The following is a 22,831-nucleotide window of genomic DNA, read 5'->3' as shown; positions in this document are numbered from 1 at the left end:
CTGCCCTGTGTCTAGATGATCTATCCATTGTTGTAAGTGGGGTATTAAAGTCCCCTGCAATTACCACATTCTTATCAATAAGGTTGCTTATATTTGTGATTGATTGTTTTATATATTTGGGGGCTCCGGTATTCAGCACATAGACATTTATAATTGTTAGCTCTTCCTGATGGATAGACCCTGTAATTATTATATAATGCCCTTCTTCATCTCTTGTTACAGCCTTTAATTGAAAGTCTGGTTTGTCTGATATAAGTATGGCTACTCCAGCTTTCTTTTGACTTCCAGTGGCATGATAGATAGTTCTCCATCCCCTCACTTTCAATCTGAAGGTGTCCTCAGGTCTAAAATGAGTCTCTTGTAGGCAGCAAATAGATGGGTCTTGTTTTTTTTTTTTTTTTTATCCCTTCTGATACCCTATGTCTTTTGGTTGGAGCATTTAGTCCATTTACATTCAGTGTTATTATAGAAAGATATGGGTTTAGAGTCATTGTGATGTCTGTAGGTTTCATGCTTGTAGTGATGTCTCTGGTACTTTGTGGTCCTTGCAACATTTCACTCACAGAATCCCCCTTAGGACCTCTTGTAGGGCTGGTTTAGTGGTGATGAATTCCTTCAGTTTTTGTTTGTTTGGGAAAACCTTTATCTCTCCTTGTATTCTGAATGACAGACTTGCTGGATAAAGGATTCTTGGCTGCATATTTTTTCTGTTTACCATATTGAAGATTTCCTGCCATTCCTTTCTGGCCTGCCGAGTTTCAGTAGATAGGTCTGCCACTAGTCTTATCAGTCTCCCTTTATATGTTAGAGCATGTTTATCCCTAGCTGCTTTCAGAATTTTCTCTTTGTCCTTGTGTTTTGCCGGTTTCACTATGATATGTCGTGCAGAAGATCGATTCAAGTTACGTCTGAAGGGAGTTCTCCCTGCCTGTTGGATTTCAATGCCTTTTTCCTTCCCCAGATCAGGGAAGTTCTCAGCTATGATTTGTTCAAGTACACCTTCAGCCCCCTTCTCTCTCTCTTCCTCTTCTGGAATTCCTATTATATAGATATTGTTCCATTTCATTTCATCACTTAGTTCTCTAACTCTCCCCTCATACTCCTGGATTTTTTTTTATCTCTCTTTTTCTCAGCTTCCTCTTTTTCCATAATTTTATCTTCTAATTCACCTATTCTCTCCTCTGCCTCTTCAATCCGAGCTGTGGTCGCCTGTATTTTATTTTGTGCCTCATTTATTGCATTTTTAGCTCCTCATGACTATTTCTTAGTCCCTTGATCTCTATAGCAATAGCTTCTCTTCTGTCGTCTATACTGTTTTCAAGCCCAGCGATTAATTTCATGACTATTATTCTAAATTCTTGTTCCGTTATATTGCTTAAATTGTTTTTGATCAATTCATTAGCTGTTGCTACTTCCTGGAGTTTCTTTTGAGGATAATTCTTCCATTTCATTATTTTGGATAGTTCCTGGCATCGCGTGGAACTGCAGAGCACTTCCCCTGTGCTGTCTGGAGTAACTTGTGTTGGTGGGCAGGGCCGCAGTCAGACCAGATGTCTGCCCCCAGCCCACCGCTGGGGCCACAGTCAGACTGGTGTGTACCTTATCTTCCCCTCTCCCAGGGGCAGGACTCACTGTGGAGTGGTTTGGCCCCTGTCTGGGCTACTTGCACACTACCAGGCTTCTGGTGCTGCTTTGATGGGATCTGGCATATTAGCCAGGGTGGATCTGCAAGGTGCACAGGGGTGGGAGTGTCAGCCTTAGCTTGCTCTGCCATAGGTGGCCCCCTGCAGGAGGGGCCGTGCAGCACCGGGAGGGAGGTAAGCAGGCCCGTCAGAGGGATGGATCCACAGAAGCACAGCGTTGGGAGTTTGCGCTGTGCGAGCAAGTTCAGTGATGGGAACTGGTTCCCTTTGGGATTTTGGCTGGGGGATGGGCAAGGGAGATGGTGTTTGCCAGTGCCTTTCTTCCCTGCCGAGTTGAGGTCTGTCTTCAGGGGCTCAACAACTCTCCCTCCCGGTGTCCTCTCACCCTCCCGCTCTCCGAGCAGAGCTCTTGACTTATAACATTCCAGACGTTAAGTCCCGCTGGCTGTCAGAACTCACGCAGTCTGGCCCCTCTGCTTTTGCAAGCCAGACTCGGGACCTCTGCCTTGCCGGGTGGACTGGCTGCCCCTCCACTCTCCCGGCTCCCTCCCGCCAGTCCGTGTAGTACATATGGCCTCTATGCCCTTCCTGCCTTCTTCCAGGGGCCTCTTGTCTATGCTTGGCTCCAGAGAGTCCATTCTGCTAGTCTTCTGGCGGTTTTCTGGGTTATTTAGGCAGATGTGGGTAGAATCTTAGTGATCATCAGGACGCGGTGAGCCCAGCGTCCTCCTACACCGCCATCTTCCTATTTAAAGTTGTTATGATCTGTCAAGTTTTAAAATTTTATATAAAAATGTAACACATTGTCAAGTATGTGACACTTTAATAAATAAAAAAGTTATTTTTTTTTTCTTTTTAAAAATCCCCTCACAGAGCGCCTGGGTGGCTCAGTTGGTTAAGCGTCCAACTTTGGCTCAGGTCATGATCTCAAGGCTTGTGAGTTCGAGCCCCGTCAGGCTCTGTGCTGACAGCTCAGAGCCTGGAGCCTCTCAGATTCTGTCTTTCTCTCTCTTTCTGCCCCTCCCCTGCTCACACTCTGTTGCTCTCTGTCTCTCAAAAATAAATAAACATTAAAACAATTTTTTTAATCCCCTTGCTGTATGCATTTACCTTTGTCTGCATTAAGCCCTGATCCCTGGCAATGACTGATCTTTTGTTGGCTCTATAGTTTGCCTTCTCCAAAATGTCATTAGTTGGAATCATGTAGTATGTAGCCTTTTCACAATAGTTTCTTTTTTTTCTTTTTTTTTTTTTTTTGACGTTTATTCATTTTTTGAGAGACAAAGACAGAGCGTGAGCGGGGGAGGTGTGGAGAGAGAAGGAGACACAGAATCCAAAGCAGGCTCCAGGCTCTGAACTGACAGCACAGCCCAATGCGGGGCTCGAACTCACAAACTGTGAAGTCATGGCCTGAACTGATGTCAGATGTTTAACTGGCTGAGCCACCCAGGCTCCCCCACACTGGTTTCTTGGTACAACTACTTTATAGAAGAGTTTAGCAGTAGTAGTTGCATAGAATAATGACTACAAATCCATTAATTCTTCTGAGTATATAATTTACAGAATCTCTTGCATATATGCACTAGATGATGAACAAGAACGCTTGCAGCACCATTGCTCATCATAGCAAAATGCTGAAAACAAACATAATAGCCATAAAAAATAGAAAAGACAAGTGTGTGATAATCTCACCGTGGAATGTAATACAATATGACAGAGTTCTCATCACAAGGATCATTCCAGACAACAAAGGCGAAACCTGGAAGAATAAATATATTATTATTTAATTTATATGCAGCTCTAGAGCAGGCTAAATTGAAGGAACAATATAGATGTGCTAAAACTTTATAATTTTTGTTTTCAAATTTTTATTTAAATTTTAGTTAGTTAACATACAGTGCAATATTGGTTTTGTGAGTAGAATTCAGTGATTCATCACTTACATACAATACCCAGTGCTCATCATAACAAGTGCCCTCCTTAATACCCATCACCTGTCTAGCTCTTCCTCCACCCACCTCCCTCCATTAACCCTCAGTTGGTTCTCTGTCTTTAAGAGTCTCTTATGGTTTGTTTCCCTCTCCTCCCCCCCTCATATGTTCATCTGCTTTATTAAATTCCACATATAAGAGAAATTATATGGCATTTGTCTTTCTCTGATGGACTTATTTCACTTAACATAGTACTCTCTAGCTCCAACCACATCATTGCAAATGCCAAGATTTCATTCTTTTTGTCGGCTGAGTGATATTCCATTGCACATATATACCACATCTCCTTTATCTATTCATCAGTCAATGGACATTTGGGCTGTCTCCATAGCATAGCTATTGTTGATAATGCTGCTATAAACTATCAGTGTGCATGTACCCCTTTGAATCTGTATTTTTGTATCCTTTGAGTAAATACCTAGTAGTGCATTTCCTTGATCATAGGGTATTCTATTTTTTAACTCTTTGAGGAACACCATTCTGTTCTCTAGAGTGGCTGCACCAGTTTGCATTCCCACCAACAGTGCAAGAGAGTTCCCCTGTCTCCACATCCTTGCCAACACCTGGTGTTACTTGTATTGTTAATTTTAGCCATTCTGACAAGTGTGAGGTAGTATCTCATCATAGTTTAGATTTGTACTTCTCTGATGATGATTGATGTTGAGCATCTTTTCATGCGTCTGTGAGCCATCTGGATGTCTTCTTTATTTTTTTAAATTTATTTATTTAAATTCAAATTAGTTAACATACAGTGGATGTCTTCTTGAAATAAAAGTAGGAAATATTGAAATATTAAAAATATGGGATACTTCCTTTTTTCCTGGAAGTTAAAAATTATCTGTTTTTTTCCAAAATGAAAAGAATATTTTTCCAGTTATAAAACTAATACATGCCATCAAAAATTAAAACAACACTGAAAAATATAAAGAAGAAAATAATAATCATCCATAGTCCTAATACTACAACAAAACACTATGAACATTAAGACATAGTTCTATGCATATACATATGTATACATACTTAACGGGTATTATGTAAAAAGTATTAGGCACTTTAAACAGGACAGGAAGATACAGTTGCAGACGAGACAAGGGACTTCAACAAATTGTTAGTTTTCTACCACCTAAGCCTAGAGATTGTTAAATGAATGTTTCTTTTCATATTCTTTAAGGTGTGATTATATGTATATATAGACACATACCCACATATTCACACATACAACATACCATGTTTATGTACATACATATTCAAACTATATATATATATATAATCATATATGCTTTTTTGTATGCTATTTCAACATTTTTTAAAGTTGAAATAAAATTTACAGTAAAATGGGTAAAAATGTTACTCAAGTTTGAAAAATATTCAAATGATTTAAGAACTCAGGATGGACCTCACACATAGAGCATTTTAAGTATCACTTCTACTAAACATTGCTGGTTGAGTGGCACTGGGCTACTTACTAAGCCTGTCTTAATATGAATTCCCTCTTTTATACCAATTATCAGCATTAAATGAAATACTAAATATGGAAATATTTGTCACAGTTATCAGCTTGTAGCAATGAAATTAGTTAGCTATATCTGCCTTGAGCAGAGGTAGTTTCTCAAGGACTGAAAGCAACATCAACATTTCAGATGGAAACATAGGACACTATATTTATGTACATGGGACAAGGGTGTGCTTTTTAAAAAATTCAGATATGTTTGGATGCAGTACTGTCTAAGTTCACTTCATGTCTAGGTTTTTGATATTCCTCCTAGGAATTCTTAGTCCCATATCTTGGAAGGCTGAACTCTCTTACACCGGACTGGTTGTCATAGTCACATGGTCACTTGGAAAACCACTTCAAAATCTCTACTCTCACTAGCACATTTCACTTCTAATTGGCCATCCCAAGACACAGACAGCTCCCATCAAGTTTGAATTCACCATTGGGGGCCTGTACCAGACCTTTCTAGACTTTTTTTTTTTTTTTTTTTTTTTTGCCTTTTACAAAAAAACAGTTCATTTCAATTTGTGACTAGATCCACTCAACTTAAGGGAAAAAAAACGGTGATGTATTATGTTACCATCACTCTATAACCATAACTGAAAACCAAAATTTGGACAACTGATAAGAAACTGGTAACAAAACTAAAACTCAATTTCTAATTAATGTCATTCATAATGAATTTCAAATGTATTACAAAATTAAATCCAAAAACAAAATCATGAAATTGCCAGAAGGAATAATGTTGTTATCTTGAGAAGGGAAAAGCTTTGCTATATAAAGTTTGTAAATTATTTTTAAAAATAAAAAGTAAAAAGAATGAAAGCTACAACTGCATAAACATTTAAAATGAGTGTAGATCAGGGAATACCATATGAAAAAGAAGAAAAAAAACATTTAAGAAAAGATGGTCGTGTAGATATGTTTTTTCCTATGACTCTGAAATGAACAAAGAAACTAAACAGAGAAGAAAACTAAGTCAAAGCTGAAAAAGAGGCTGAAGAAAGTGCCACATCAAGATTCACTAAAAAGCAACTATTCAAAGAAAGGATATTCACATTGCATGCTTATATTCAATTAGTAGGAAAAACAGTGCTCAACATGGTGAAAATAGTCCTTTATTGAGTAGATGTCCTAGCGCTCCTTTCATATCTCGATTTCTCAGACTGTAGATAAAGGGATTTAGCATGGGAGTGACCAGAGTGTACAATACAGCCACAACGACATCCTTGTCATTGGAGTTATCGGATGAGGGAAAGAAGTACAGTCCAATAATTGCTCCATAGTACAGAGACACCACAGAAAGGTGAGAACCGCATGTGGACAGAGCTTTACAGATTCCCTTGGTCAAGGGGACCTTCAGGATAGTGGCTCCAATGTGGCCATAAGAGACCAGGATGCATATTAATGGCAGGGTAATGACCATCACTCCTACAGTTAAGATAACCAGCTCATTGACTGTGGTATCTGAGCTGGAGAGCTTAAGTAAGGCAGAGAGGTCACAGAAGAAGTGAGGGAGAGAATTGTCTCCACGGAAAGAGAGACGAGTCAGGAGGAGGGTGTGCAAAAGGGCACTAGCACAGGAGAGGACCCAGGACACAATTACTAGCAGGAAACACAAGTTCTGACTCATGATGGTGGTGTAGTGGAGGGGGTGACAGATGGCCACGTACCTGTCATATGCCATTGATGTGAGAAGGAAGCTGTCAAGATCCCCCCAAAATAAGAAGAAATACAGCTGGGAAATGCATCCAGCATATGAGATGGATTGACTCTGTGTTTGCATGTTCATGAGCATCTTTGGAGCTGTGACTGATGAGAAAGAGATGTCAGTGAAGGCCAAGTGGCTGAGGAAGAAATACATGGGGGTGTGGAGGCGAGAGTCCAGCCTGATAAGCAGGATGATGAGCAGGTTCCCTAGCACTGTGGTCAGGTACATGGCCAGGAAAAGAGTGTAGTATATGCCTTGCTTCTCTGTCCACATGGGGAGCCCCAGGAGGAGGAACTCAGACACACTGCTCTGATTATCCTTCTTCATGCTCTCCTTCTCTTTTGCTGGAGATAGGCGGGGCGGGGAGGGGGTGGAGATGGGTATGTGAAAGAATGAGAAATCATTGTGACTATCACATTATGGAAACATGGTTTTGAATTAGTCAGTACATGAATTTTAACCTCAATAACTCACACTGTTTGCCCCACTAATGGGCTAGTGATGGTCTGACATCGGATATTATGTGTCCACCTAGAAACCAACAGTCCCTTTTGGAGAATCCTTCAAACATCAGAATGATGGTCAAACCATATCAGATTCTAACTTGAGGATTCCAGGAGTTCATGATAGAAATCTGAGATTAGGAAATTAGGGTGCAAGGCTAAATCAGTAAGCTTTGAGAAGTCCTAGTGGAGGGTCTCCATTTGGTCTTTTGGCATTTCTTAACCTTCCCCATGCCTCTCACATGTGATTTGGCTACTACTTTATTTCCATGGATTGGATCAAGATAAGGCAACTCGGGGCGCCTGGGTGGCACAGTCGGTTAAGCGTCCGACTTCAGCCAGGTCACGATCTCGCGGTCCGTGAGTTCGAGCCCCGCGTCGGGCTCTGGGCTGATGGCTCAGAGCCTGGAGCCTGTTTCCGATTCTGTGTCTCCCTCTCTCTCTGCCCCTCCCCCGTTCATGCTCTGTCTCTCTCTGTCCCAAAAATAAATAAAAGTTGAAAAAAAAAAAAAAAAAAGATAAGGCAACTCAGTGGTCTGCCCTGGATCTCCCAGAAATCAAGATCTGGAGGCTTGGTAGAAACATATGTGCAACTAGTCAAGGCAAAGGATTTAAGGACAAGAATTTTTGTCAATAACATAGATCTAATGACATACTTGTAATATAGCCATCAGTCTGTTCTTTAAGAAAATTCCTTCCTACCCCTCAACATTTTCTGTCTACCATCACTCTTGCTCAAGAAATTTTCATGGAATGTGGAGGAAAAGAGTCCATTTCTCTTCCAAATTCTCACCTTATTCCTTGAGTTCTAACCAGATAATTCTTATTCCAGTTCTCAGAATGCCAGAAAATACTTCAGCTTTTCCAGTCATATCCTGGATCTGCCAAAGAATAACCTTTTTGTAAGTGTTTCTCCAGCATAGTTTACCAAATAATCCCTCCTTTTTCACAGTTCCTAACCTAGGTTTTATGCCAGTGATTCATAGCCAATTTTTTCAGTCATATTCTAACACTTCATATATATATGTATATATATATATAATGAAATAGATTTTTTTTTTAAATTTTTTTTCAACGTTTATTTATTTTTTTTGGGACAGAGAGAGACAGAGCATGAATGGGGGAGGGGCAGAGAGAGAGGGAGACACAGAATCGGAAACAGCCTCCAGGCTCTGAGCCATCAGCCCAGAGCCCAACGCGGGGCTCGAACTCACGGACCGCGAGATCGTGACCTGGCTGAAGTCGGACGCTTAACCGACTGCGCCACCCAGGCGCCCCTGAAATAGATTTTTAATATGAAATATATTTTGGTAATACTATCATTTACCTCTTTATTCATTAGGTCAGTTAGTCTTAGACCTGCCCATGTGAATATTCACAAAGTGATAGGGAAAGAGAACATGATGGTCTGTCTACTAAAATAATATATTTCACACACTATATAAAGACTTATTCAGTCTAGAGGTCTTTTTCTCTGAGAGTGTGTCTCACTATAGGACCCATATTCATCTTGGGGCTTAACTAAAGTTTACATTATGTACCAATACTCCCAATGTGACTGAAATTATTTCTATAATTTCTACATTCTTCAGGCGACTCCATTAAAAATCCTGTTAATTTAATATTGTTACCTGAGATGAATCACACCTTCAGTGTTGCTAGTCATTACCATGTTAATAATAACCAACTGATCGCAATGAAAAGTGCTCTGTAGCTGTCTTATGGACATTTAGGTTGGTTCTAATATTTTTCTGTTTCCAGCAATGTTTCATTAATAATATTACTCATATGCAATTTTGCACATTAGCATACATATCTGTAGCAGAAATTCACAGAATGGAATTGAAGGACATATATATTCACAATTTTGATACATACTATCAGAATACAAGAACCTTAGGTGGTGGTGAGGAAGCCTGTTTTTATGGGTTCTTTAAAAGGATCCCTGAATTATGAGAGCCTGTCATGTAAAGATTACAAAAATGGACACTGTAGTTAAGTGTTTGAAGAGGACAGGACTATGATATTTGAAGAACAGAAAATTCAGGAGCATGGTCAGCATGGAAAAGTTATGGGATTGGAGAATTATCTAGGAGCCAGATTATAAAAATCATTTTCTGAATAATGGAAAGTTTTTATTCTATCCTCAGAGCAAAAGAACACCTATGGAAAGGTTTAAGTAAAGGAGAGAAAGAAAAATTTTAAATAGTATATTGGCTACTGCATACAGAACAGATTATAGCAAGGCAAGAGTGTCAGCAGGAATCTGACAGGAGGCTATTTGTATAGTTCAGGTACAAAATAACACCTGCCTACTCCTAAACCATGGAAGAAGAGATGAAGATAATTACAGATGTGGGATAAAATTTGGAGGAAAAACCAATAATACTGGGGAAATGAAATATGAGCAAGAGGAGATACGTAATTCACTGTTCTCTCAAAAATTAGGTATAGGATCATCAGAGATAAATTATTCTACATGGGTCTGTGTTATACTTTGGTGTGAGATGGGTAAAGCCATGCTGGGGATCAGTAGCACATGCTGGATGCACACACACACACACACACACACACATAATTGTGCTACTGAATATAAATTCTATTCCTTCTCTGACATTGTCTCTTAGATGATGAGTACATATACCCTTAGTCAGAAGGTGTAGGAAGGTTCTTCCTTTTCTCTCTAGATGACACAGAATACAATGAAGCAGGTGGAGTCTCTGAGGGTCTCAAAGATGAACTGTAATGGAGAAAGAAATTATCAGTTCAAAACCAAATTAAATATATATAGTGTTATACACTTGTTCATGATCCCTGAGCAATAGGCATGGATTACAGCTTTACAAATCATGGAGAAGACCCAGGGGTGTGTGGGGGGGGGAGGGAATCCCCACTCCCAGCTCCAAGTTAGAGACAAACAGGATATAATTGCTTCATTGCCTTTGGTTCCTTTGAGAGAAGAACTGTTGCTAGAAGGCAATAGGAGAGTTCACCTTGGAGGAGTGATGGTAATAAGCACAAAGCAGCTACTGGGAATTTGGTGATTCACAAAGAATTTTACCTTCTCAGTTTACACTGGGGTTCAGAGTCCATAACAAACCAAACTGATGCTTGAGTGTATTAACCTATGTCTCTTGTTTCTGAATTCCATGTTATTCCAAGAACACCAGAAACACTCTAGTACTTTCACTCTCTGAACAAAGATCAAAGGATTTCATATACCATCACCATAACTGGACCCTGTAGAGTTGAATGCAATTTCTATACATCTTGGTCTCCTGCCCAGAAGCTTTGGAATCAGCATTCTTTTGGTGCAAGTTTCTTTAAATACCATAGAATAACCATTCAAGAAATGCTTTCCACTAACTCTCTTAAAAAACCGATCGCAAACTGATTTCACATATCTCCAGCTCCACTTGTTTGGAGCCAGATAGAAAATGAATATCATGTGTTTGTTATTCAAGGTGAAGATGTGTGAATATTCATAAGTGTTACTATTTTTTCTGTTTTGCATTAAAAATCAATCTGCACTTGGAATAGCTCTTTGAATGAAGAAGCTTTGAAAGACATTTAGATTTCAGAAATGGTTTCCAGGTCCTGTGGATCATGGTTGATAACATTGCCCTAATTAAAATGCTGCAGTTGACCTACCTATTTTCCTAAAAGTTAAGATTTGACAAGACTTCCTCCTCAGACCAAAAGAACATCATTGGCACCTCCCTTTTTCCCTACATGCATAGAGTTAAAAATAAAATCCATGACTCTGCAAGATTTTTTATTTGATTACAGGATGAGGGAAAATGACCCTTTGAATTAATAAATGACATTACCACTCCCCCAGGTACCATACCATTTCCTAGAGACATTCATCTTTGTCCTCTGCTATACCAGTCCCTACCATCTTTCCAAACCCAATTCAAAACGTGTCTCCTGCAATAGCTTCTAATTTAATAGCAAAAATACATATGCGTATACTGTAAAACTGAAAAATAGGCAAAATGAGATTAATAGCCTTTGAGCACAAGAAACTCAAAGGAGCTAATAATATAAAAAGATAGTCAGCTCAGTAATAATCATAACAAATTAAATAAAAGACATTAAAACTTCAATACGGTTCCATTTTATATTAATATATTGGAAAAATTAAGTTACTGCTCTTTGTTGACAGTGGTGTGTATTTTCTTTGGAAGTCTTATTTACTTCTAGTGGGGAAACAATATGGCATTATGTTTTATTGTTGAAATGTACATTGCCTTGGACCATGCAATTCCACTCCCAATTTTTTTTCATTTTTAAAAAATTTTATTTAAATTCAAGTTAGTTAACATATAGTGTAATAATGGTTTCAGGAGTAGAATTTAGTGAATCATCATTTACATATAAGACCAAGGGCTCATCCCAACAAGTGCCCTCCTTAATGCCCATCATCCACGTAGCCCGTCACCCCACCCAACACCCCTCCAGCAACTCTCAACTTGCTCTCTATATTTAAGACTCTCTTGTGGTTTGCCTCTCTCTTAGTTTTTATCTAATTTTTCCTTCATAGAGGAACTATGATCATCTGTTGTGTTTCTTTTTATATATATTAAATATAATTTATTGTCAAATTGGTTTCCATCCAACACCCAGTGCTCATCCCAACAGGTCCCCTCCTCAATGCTCATCACCCACTTTCCCCTCTCCCCCACCCCCCATCAACCCTCAGTTTGTTCTCAGTATTTAAGAGTCTCTTATGGTTTGCCTCCCTCCCTCTCTGTAACTTTCTTTCCCCTAACTTTCCCCTCCCCCATGGTCTTCTGTTAAGTTTCTTAGAATCCACATAAGAGTGAAAACATACAGTATCTGTCTTTGTCTGCCTGACTTATTTCACTTAGCGTAACACTCTCCAGTTCCATCCACGTTGCTACAAATGGCCATATTTCATTCTTTCTCATTGCCAAGTAGTATTCCATTGTATGTATAAACCACAACTTCTTTATCCATTCATCAGTTGATGGACATTTAGACTCTTTCCATAATTTGGCTATTGTTGAAAGAGCTGCTATAAACATTGGGGTACAAGTGCCTTTATGCATCAGCACTCCTGTATCCCTTGGGTAAATTCCTAGCAGTGCTATTGCTGGGTTATAGGGTAGATCTATTTTTAATTTTGGGGGGGACCTCCACACTGTTTTCCAGAGCAGCTGCACCAGTTTGCATTCCCACCAGCTAATCTTTGATGAAGCAGTAAAGAGTATCCAATGGAGAAAAGACAGTCTCTTTAACAAATGGTGCTGGGAGAATTGGACAGCAACATGCAGAAGAATGAAACTAGACCACTTTCTTACACCATTCACAAAAATAAACTCAAAATAGATGAAGGACCTGAATGTGAGACAGGAAACCATCAAAACCCTAGAGGAGAAAGCAGGAAACAATCATCTGTTGTGTTTCTTAAAATTCCACATATGAGTGAAATCATATATTTGTCTTTCTCTGACTGAGTTATTTCATTTAGCATAATACACCAACTCCATCCACATTGTTGCAAATGGCAAGATTTCATTCTTTTTCATCACCAAGTAGTATTCCATTATATATATGTATGTATGTATATATATACCACATCTTCTTTATCCATTAATCAGTCAGTGGACATTTGGGCTCTTTCCATATTTTGGCTATTGTTGGTAGTGCTGCTATAAACATTGGGGTGCATGTGCCCCTTTAAACCATCAATTTTTTATCCTTTGGATAAATACCTAGTAGTGTAATTGCTGGGTCATAGGGTAGCTCTACTTTTAATTTTTTGAGGAACCTCCATACTGTTTTCAACAGTGGATGTACCAATTTGCATTCCCACTTTTTTTTCCATCCTCGCCAACATCTGTTGTTTCTTGAGTTGTTAACTTTAGCCATTCTAACAGGTGCGAGGTGGTATCTGATTGTGGTTTTGATTTGTATTTCCCTGATGATGAGTGTTGTTGAGAGTCTTTTCATACGTCTGTGAGCCATCTGGATGTCTTCTTTCAAAAAGTGTCTGTTCATGCCTTTTGCCCATTTCTTCACTGGATTACTTGTTTTTTGGGTATTGCCACTCACAGGTTTATATTCTTTTTTTTTAATATATGAAATTTATTGTCAAATTGGTTTCCATAAAACACCCAGAGCTCATCCCAAAAGATGCCCTCTTCAATACCGATCACCCACCCTCCCTTCCCTCCCACCCCCCCATCAGCCCTGAGTTTGTTCTCATTTTTTAAGAGTCTCTTATGCTTTGGTTCTCTCTCACTCTAACCTCTCTTTTTTTTTTTTCCTTCCCCTCCCCCATGGGTTTCTGTTAAGTTTCTCAGGATCCACATAAGAGTGAAAACATGGTATCTGTCTTTCTCTGTATGGCTTATTTCACTTAGCATCACACTCTCCAGTTCCATCCACGTTGCTACAAAAGGCCATATTTCATTCTTTCTCATTGCCATGTAGTACTCCATTGTGTATATAAACCACAATTTCTTTATCCATTCATCAGTTGATGGACATTTAGGCTCTTTCCATAATTTGGCTATTGTTGAGAGTGCTGCTATAAACATTGGGGTACAGGTGCCCCTATGCATCAGTACTCCTGTATCCCTTGGGTAAATTCCTAGCAGTGCTATTGCTGGGTCATAGGGTAGGTCTATTTTTAATTTTCTGAGGAACCTCCACACTGTTTTCCAGAGTGGCTGCACCAGTTTGCATTCCCACCAACAGTGCAAGAGGGTTCCCGTTTCTCCACATCCTCTCCACATCTATAGTCTCCTGATTTGTTCATTTTGGCCACTCTGACTGGCGTGAGGTGATATCTGAGTGTGGTTTTGATTTGTAGTTCCCTGATGAGGAGCGACATTGAGCATCTTTTCATGTGCCTGTTGGCCATCTGAATGTCTTCTTTAGAGAAGTCTCTATTCATGTTTTCTGCCCATTTCTTCACTGGATTATTTGTTTTTCAAATGTGGAGTTTGGTGAGTGTTTCATAGATTTTGGATACTAGCCCTTTGTCCGATATGTCATTTGCAAATATCTTTTCCCATTCGGTTGGTTGCCTTTTAGTTTCGTTGATTTTTTCCTTTGCAGTGCAGAAGCTTTTTATCTTCATGAGGTCCCAATAGTTCATTTTTGCTTTTAATTCCCTTGCCTTTGGGGATGTGTCAAGTAAGAAATTGCTGTGGCTGAGGTCAGAGAGGTTTTTTCCTGCTTTCTCCTCTAGGGTTTTGATGGTTTCCTGTCTCACATTCAGGTCCTTTATCCATTTAGAGTTTATTTTTGTGAATGGTGTGAGAAATTGGTCTAGTTTCAACCTTCTGCATGTTGCTGTCCAGTTCTCCTGGCACCATTTGTTAAAGAGACTGTCTTTTTTCCGTTGGATATTCTTTCCTGCTTTGTCAAAGATTGGTTGGCCATACGTTTGTGGGTCTAGTTCTGGGGTTTCTATTCTATTCCATTGGTCTATGTGTCTGTTTTGTGCCAAAACCATGCTGTCTTGATGATTACAGCTTTGTAGTAGAGGCTAAAGTCTGGGATTGTGATGCCTCCCGCTTTGGTCTTCCTCTTCAAAATTACTCTGGCTATTTGGGGCCTTTTGTGGTTCCATATGAATTTTAGGATTGCTTGTTCTAGCTTTGAGAAGAGTGCTGGTGAAATTTTGATTGGGATTGCATTGAATGTGTAGATAACTTTGGGTAGTATTGACATTTGACAATATTTATTCTTCCAACCCATGAGCATGGAATGTTTTTCCATTTCTTTGTATCTTCTTCAATTTCCCTCATAAGCTTTCTATAGTTTTCAGCATACAGATCTTTTACATCTTTGGTTAGATTTATTCCTAGGTATTTTATGCTTCTTGGTGCAATTGTGAATGGGATCAGTTTCTTTATTTGTCTTTCTGTCACTTTATTATTAGTGTATAAGAATGCAACTGATTTCTGTACATTGAGTTTGTATCCTGAGACTTTGCTGAATTCATGTATCAGTTCTAGCAGACTTCTGGTGGAGTCTATCGGATTTTCCATGTATAATATCATGTCATCTGCAAAAAGTGAAAGCTTGACTTCATCTTTGCCAATTTTGATATCTTTGATTTCCTTTTGTTGTCTGATTGCTGATGCTAGAACTTCCAACACTATGTTAAACAACAGCGGTGAGAGTCGACATCCCTGTCGTGTTCCTGATCTCAGGGAAAAAGCTCTCAGTTTTTCCCCATTGAGGATGATGTCAGCTGTGGGCTTTTCATAAATGGCTTTGATGATGTTTAAGTATGTTCCTTCTATCCCGACTTTCTCAAGGGTTTTTATTAAGAAAGGATGCTGAATTTTGTCAAATGCTTTTTCTGCATAAATTGACAGGATCATATGGTTCTTATCTTTTCTTTTATTAATGTGATGTATCACGTTGATTGATTTGTGAATGTTGAACCAGCCCTGCATCCCAGGAATGAATCCCACTTGATCATGGTGAATAATTCTTTTTATATGCTGTTGAATTGGATCTGCTAGTATCTTATTGAGAATTTTTGCATCCATATTCATCAGGGATATTGGCCTCACAGGTTTATATTCTAAAGAAGCTTTGTGCATGTACAACTTGAGACATAGATAAGGTCCATGGCAACATTGTTTATAATAGCAGAAAAAAATGAAAATTTCCACAACAAATAAATTATGCTGTTTTTACATAAGGAACAATGTAGAGCAATTATATGCCATATCAGTAAATTATAGAAATGAAATATTGAGAGACCAAAGAGCAAAACTCCAGGAATATGACAAAAATCAGAAACAAAAATTTTATATGTGTATGTATTATTATGGTCTGAATATCCCTCCAAAATTTATATGTTGAAGCTCTAACCCAGTGTGGCTATATGTGGAGATGGGGCCTCTACGAATATAATTACTGTTAAATGAGGTCATAAGGATGGGGTCCTGATTCATTAGTGTCCTGATAAGAAGAGACACAAGAGAGCTCACTCTCTCTCTCTCCATGCACACACACCAAGAAAAGTCCACATGAGAACACAGTGAGAAGGCCATCTGAGAGACAGAAAGAAAGCTCTCACCAAAAACTGAATCTGCCAGAACCTTAATCTTAGACTTTTATCCTCCAGAACTATGACAAAATAAATTTCTTTTGCCTAAACTGAGCAGTCTGTGGCACTTTGTTATGGCAGTACAAGCAGACTAAGATATAGATATAGATATAGATATAGATATAGATATAGATATAGATATAGATATAGATAGATACACACACACATATATACATGTATATATATATACACACACACATATACACATGTATATATATACATGTGTATATATGTGTATATACATATATATGTATGTGTGTATGCATATGTGTGTATATATGTATATATACATATGCATATGTAATATACATGTATTTATGTAATCACATAGAATGTATATATTTATATAAGAGGGAGATGCATACATGTAGAAATAAGACTACAGAAATTTGATTGAATCATAAACATAAAATTCAGGCTATTCATTTCCTCTTGAGAGGAGATGGGGGGTTGGGATTTGGGGGAGACCATGGGTAGATTCAAATGATGTTTGTTTAAAAAAACAACTATTTGCCAGGTACGTGGGTGGCTCAGTCAGCTAAGCATCTGACTTCAGCTTAGGTCATGATTTCACAGTCAGTGAGTTCAAATCCCGTGTTGGACTCTGTGCTGACAGCTCAGAAACTGGACCCTGCTTCAGATCCTGTGTCTCCCTCATTCTCTGCCCCTCCCCAGCTCGTGCTCTGTCTCTATCTCTTAAAAATGAATAAATACTAAAAAAAAAAATTTTAACTATTCGCTAATCGAGGTATAACATACAGAGAGAAAAATTAGCATACATTAAGTGCACAGTTTGATAAAGTATCACAAAAGAAACACATCCACGAAATTATTAGCCAGATAAAGAAATAATCTTCCAACATGCTCCTCTCAGTCATTTCCTCCAAAAACACATCTTATTTGTATCACTATATATTACTCTTGGCTATTTTTCACCTCATAAAACCGAGAGGAAATTTAAAAGTCTATATTCTTTTCATATTTTTATTATATGCTTTGCATGTGATGATATGCTAGATATTACTGAACTGGCCAATCCATTTTAACAAATCCATATCAATATCCATAGCTCTGACATCACTCCAGAGAGTTCCCTTGAGTCCCTTCCTAGTTGATATCCAGAAGCAACTACTAATCTATTTGCTTTAGGAATAGGTTTAAACAGTTCTGGAGTTGGTTTCAGCTCTGGCACTGGAGCTAGAGCTGGCATTGGAGCTGGCTCTAGCTCTGGCCAATGCTATATATAATGCTGGAGCCAGCTCTAGCTCTGAGGCTGGCTCTAGCTTAAAACTGGTGCTAATTCCAACTGGAGCTGATGGCAGAGCTGGTGGTACTGGAGCTGCTCCAGGTCTGGAGCTGGTCACAGACCCAGCCCTAGAGCTGGCACTAGAAGTGGAAGAGGAGGATTCACTGACATGAGTAGCTTTCCATTTGCCTTTCCAAACACAGAAAAGATCACACAGCACAGATCCTACTCCAGGAAGTCTCCTTAGACTGCAGTCTACCAGATGAGTGGCCAGAGGGTATTTTTTGTTCCCGGCCCAACCCCAGCCACTGGAGGCTTCTCCTACTGTGACTCAACTCCATTCCACTCCTCCAATGCACATAGGCACCAAGCCCCCAATTCTCCTCTCCCTCAGGCTCTGCCCCAATAGGCTCTGGATGCTCCAGCTGGTCCAGGAAAAGGTGGGCATGGTGCTCCATGTGTAATCTGGGAAGGTGACCTGTGCATAGGTCACCAACTGCATTAGGCCAACAAAGTGCAGAGGCTGGCAGAAATTCTCCTAGTACTGGTGCAGCCAGGTGCCCAGGATGGAGAAGATAGAGCTGGGGGTAGTTGGATGTGCAGCAGAGTCAAAGGCCTGGAGTTGCCTCCCATACCACTTTCCCACAACACCCCTGCAGAGACTGGGCTCCTATGCTGTCCCCTGCCAATCCAAAGGCACGGTCCCCACCCTATCCACTCTGGTTGTCCTGGTAGTGACAGGTCTGGTCATTGGGAAGGGGCTGACAAAGAGCCTCCATCAGAGGAAGCCCTGCTAACCCATCTGACCACGCTGCCCTTCTTTAGTAAGGCCCACATACTTCTGTGTTGATCTCCCCTGGCCCCCTCCCCACTGGAACATAAACAATATGAGAACAGTCTGTTCTGTTCACTGCACTGCAGTGCACTGGCACATAGTAGATGCTCCATGAATATCTCACAGGTGAGGGAACAGAGGCTGTCCTGCTCAAGTTTCACAAAGCCTTCATAGTTCCTCAGCCTGTACCTTATGAAACAAGTTGGTATGCCATCAGCTCCGAAGCCCCAGCCCAATGCTCTGACCCTCCTGCAGCTTCCTGGAGCCACTCTCAGTGTTTTGTAGAATCCTCTCTTTTCTTAGCATAACTATAGGTTTATCAATTTTATTGATTTTGTCAAAGAGCTGGCTTTTGGTTTCATTGATTTTCCCTGTTGATTTCCTGTTTTCAACTTCACTGATTTATACTCCAATTTTTAATGATTTCTTTTGTTCTGTTATTTTTTTTTTACATTCTTTCTTCCTCTAGATGCCTAAGGTGGAAGCTTAGATTATCAATTTTAGATCTTTCTCATTGTCTAATACATGCATTAAATGTTCTATATTTTGCTCTAAGCACTTCTTTGCAGCAACCCACAACTTTTCCTAAGTTGTGTTTTCATTTTCATTTAGTTTAAAATACTTTTAAATGTGTCTTGAGGCTTCTTTTTTGACCCATGTGGTATGTATATTGTGTTGTTTAATCTCCATATATTCTGAGATTTTCCAGTGATGTGTTTGCTATTGATATCTAGTTTAATGCCATTGTGGTATGAGAGCATGCCCTGTGTAATTTCCACTCTTTTAAATTTGTTAAGGTGTGTGTTTTATGGTCTAGAGTGTGGCCTATCCTGGTTAATATTTCATGTGAGCTTGAGAAAAATGTGTATTCTGTTGTTGTTGGATGAAGTCTTCTAGAAATATCAATTAATCCAATTGACTGATGGTGCTGCACTGTTTCACTATACCCTAACTGATTTTCTGCCTGCTGGATCTGTCATTTACTGGTAGAGGGGTTTAGAAATCTCCAACTGTAACAGTGGATTTGTCTATTTCTTTCTGCTGTTCTAAAAATTTCTGACAATAATGATTATTATGTCTTCTTGGTGAATTGACCCCTTTATCTTTATGTAGTGTCCTTTTTACTGCTGATAATATTCCTGTTTTGAAGTCAACTGTGCCTGACAATAACATAGCTTCTCCAACTTTCTTTTAATTAGTTTTTGCAGGGTATATCTGTTCAATCCCTTTGCTACTATATTTTGGTAAAATTTTCCATTTGAACCATTTTTAAGTTTGCAGTTCAGTGGTTTTAAAGACTCACATTGTTGTTCAACCATCACCACTATCCATCTGCAGATCTTTTTCATCATCCCATACTGAAATTTTATACCCATTAAACAATAAGTATTTATTCTCCACTCCCCCAGGTCCTAGTAACTACCATCATATTCTCCGTCCCTATGCACTTGACTTTTCTAGGTACCTTGTGTGAGTGACATCATACAATATTTGTCCTTTTGTGCCTGGCTTGTTTCACTTAGCACAATTATCTTCAAAGTTCATCGATGTTTTAGCATGTGTCAGAATTTTGTTCCTTTTTAAGGCTGAATAATAAACCACATTTTGTTCTGTTGATGGACACTTGGGTTGTTTCCACCTTTCAGCTATTGTGACTAATGCTGCTGTGAACATGGGTACACAAATGTCTGTTTGAGTCCCTTCTGTCTGTTCTTTTGTGTATATACCTAGAAATGGAACTGCTGGGATAATATGGTAATTCTATTTTGGTGGGAACCACAATAATATTTGCCACAATGACTGCACCATTTTACATCCCTACCAGCAGTATACAGGGTTCCAATTTCTTCACTTGCTTGCCATTTGTTGTTTCCTGATTTTTATTTACAATAATCATTTTAATGGTTGTGAATGGTATCTCATTGTGATTTTGATGTGCATTTCCCTAATGATTAGTGACATTGAGCATCTTCTATGTGCTCATGGCCCATTTATGTATGTTCGTTGGGGAAACGTCATCCAAGACCTTTATCCGTGTTTAAGTTATGTTGTTGTTTTTGCCATTGTTGGGTTTTAGAAGTCTTTTTATATTCTGGTTGCCAATCCCTTGTAAGATGCATGATTTGTAAATATTTTCTCCAATTCTCTGTCCACTCCTATACTTTTAACTTATTGGTGTCTTTATATTTAAAGTGGGTTTCTCATAGGCACATATAGTTGAGTCTTATCTTTTTATCACCTCTGATGGTTTCCATCTTTTAATTGATATGTTTAATCCATTCACATTTATTTTTTTTTATTTTTTTTTTTTAAGTTTATTTAGAGACAGAGACAGAGCATGTGAACAGGGGAGGGGCAGAGAGAGAGACAGGAGAGAGAGAGAATCCCAAGCAGGCTCCGTACCATCATCGAGAAGCCCAATGTGGGGCTTGAATGCACAAACCGTGAGATCATGACCTGAGCTGAAACCCAAGAGTCAGAGCCACTCAGCGCGCCCCCCCTGCCTTTGGATTATTATCTACCATATTTACCTGTTTTCTATTTGTCACACTTGTTCTTCCTTTCTCTCTTCCCCATTTTTCTGTCTGCTCTGCTCTTGAGCATTTTATGTAATTCTATATCCTTTTTTCTCTTAGCATTCTTAAAACTTCTTTAAAATATTTTAAATTACTACCTTTGTTAAATGTGTATTTACAATAAAAGTGCACTTTCTTTTTTTTTAATTTAAATTCCAGTTACTTAACATACAGGGTAGTGTTAGTTTCAGGTGTAGAATTCAGTGATTCAACATTTCCATACATCACCTGGTGCTCAACACAAGTGCACTCCTAATCCCCATCATCTGTTTAACCCATCCCCCCCCCCCCAATCCACCTCCCCTCTGGTAATCATCAGTTTCTTCTCTATAGTTGAGAGTGTATTTCTTAGTTTGCCTCTCTCTTTTTTACCCTCTGATCATTTGTTTTTGTTTTTAAATTCCACATATGAGTGAAACCATGTGGTATTTGTCTTTCTCCAATTGACTTATTTTGCTTAGCTTAATACTCTCTAGCTCCATCCATGTCATCACAAATGGCAAGGTTTCATTCTTTTTGATGGCTAATATTCCATTGTGTGTGTGTGTGTGTGTGTGTGTGTGTGTGTGTATGACATCTTCTTTATCCATTCATCAATTGACGGATATTTGGGTTCTTTCCATAATTTGGCAATTGTTGATAATGCTGCTATAAACATCGGGGTCCATGTATCCTTTTGAATTCGTATTTTTGTATTCTTTGAGTAAATACCTAGCAGTACAATTGCTGGATCATAGGGTAGTTCTATTTTTAACTTTTTGAGGAACCTCCATACTGTTTTCCACAGTATCTGTACCAGTTTGCGTTCCCACCAATAGTGTAAGAGTGTTCCCCTCTCGCTGCATCCTCGCCACACCTGCTGTTTCTTGCGTTGTTAATTTTAGCCATTCTGACAGGTGTGAGGTGGTATCTCAACGTGGTTTTGATTTGTATTTTCTTGATGGTGAGAGATGTTAAGCATCTTTTCATGTGTCTGTTGGCCATCTGGATGTCTTCTTTGGAAAAATGTCTGTTCATGTCTTCTGCCCACTTCTTAACTAGATTATTTATTTTTGGGGTGTTGAGTTTGGTAAGTTCTTTATAGATTTTGGATTCTAACCCTTTATCTGATATGTTATTTGCAAATATCTTCTCAGATTCCATACATTGCTTTCTAGTTTTGTTGATTGTTTCCTTCCTAAAACCTGTGCAGAAGGTTTTTATTTGGATGAAGTCCCAATAATTTATTTTTGCTTTTGTTTCCCTTGCCTCAGTAGACATATCTAGTAAGAAACTGCTACAGCCAATGTAAAAGAGATTACTTACCTGTACTCTCCTCTAGGATTTTCATGGTTTCCTGTCTTACATTTAGGTCTCTCATCCATTTTGAATTTATTTTTTTGTATGGTATAAGAAAGTGGTCCAGTTTCATTTTTCTGCATGTCACTGTCCAGTTCTCCCAACGCTATTTGTTGAAGAGCCTGTCTTTTTTCCATTAGATATTCTTCCCTGCTTGGTTGAAGAATAATTGACCATATAGCTGTGGGTTCATTTCTGGGTTTTCTATTCTGTTCCATTGACCTATGTGTCTATTCTGGTGCCAGTACCATACTATCTTGATCACTACAGCTTTGTAATATAATTTGAAGTCCAGAATTGTGATATCTCCAGCTTTGCTTTTCTTTTTCAAGAATGTTTGGCTCTTCAGGGTTTTTTGTGGTTCCATAAAAATTTTAGGGTTGTTTG

The 22,831-nt window shown here is 38.9% G+C and overlaps 1 protein-coding gene across 1 annotated transcript in view; it reads right to left on the bottom strand.

Moving 5' to 3' along the window:
* LOC123593056 (olfactory receptor 1J2) overlaps positions 1–7,167 on the bottom strand; it is a 33,122-nt gene extending 25,955 nt beyond the window's left edge. The window contains exon 1 of the mRNA XM_045468581.1: positions 6,675–7,167. Within this exon, the coding sequence (XP_045324537.1) occupies positions 6,675–7,167 (493 nt within the window). The remainder of the gene's footprint in view (positions 1–6,674) is intronic.
* Between the last annotated feature and the right edge of the window lie 15,664 nt (positions 7,168–22,831).

The sequence above is a fragment of the Leopardus geoffroyi genome, chromosome D4 (assembly GCF_018350155.1).
Source record: "Leopardus geoffroyi isolate Oge1 chromosome D4, O.geoffroyi_Oge1_pat1.0, whole genome shotgun sequence".
Classification (NCBI taxonomy): domain Eukaryota; kingdom Metazoa; phylum Chordata; class Mammalia; order Carnivora; family Felidae; genus Leopardus; species Leopardus geoffroyi.
The sequence above is the reverse complement of the archived record's forward strand: the minus strand, read 5'-3'. Positions and strand labels throughout refer to the sequence as shown.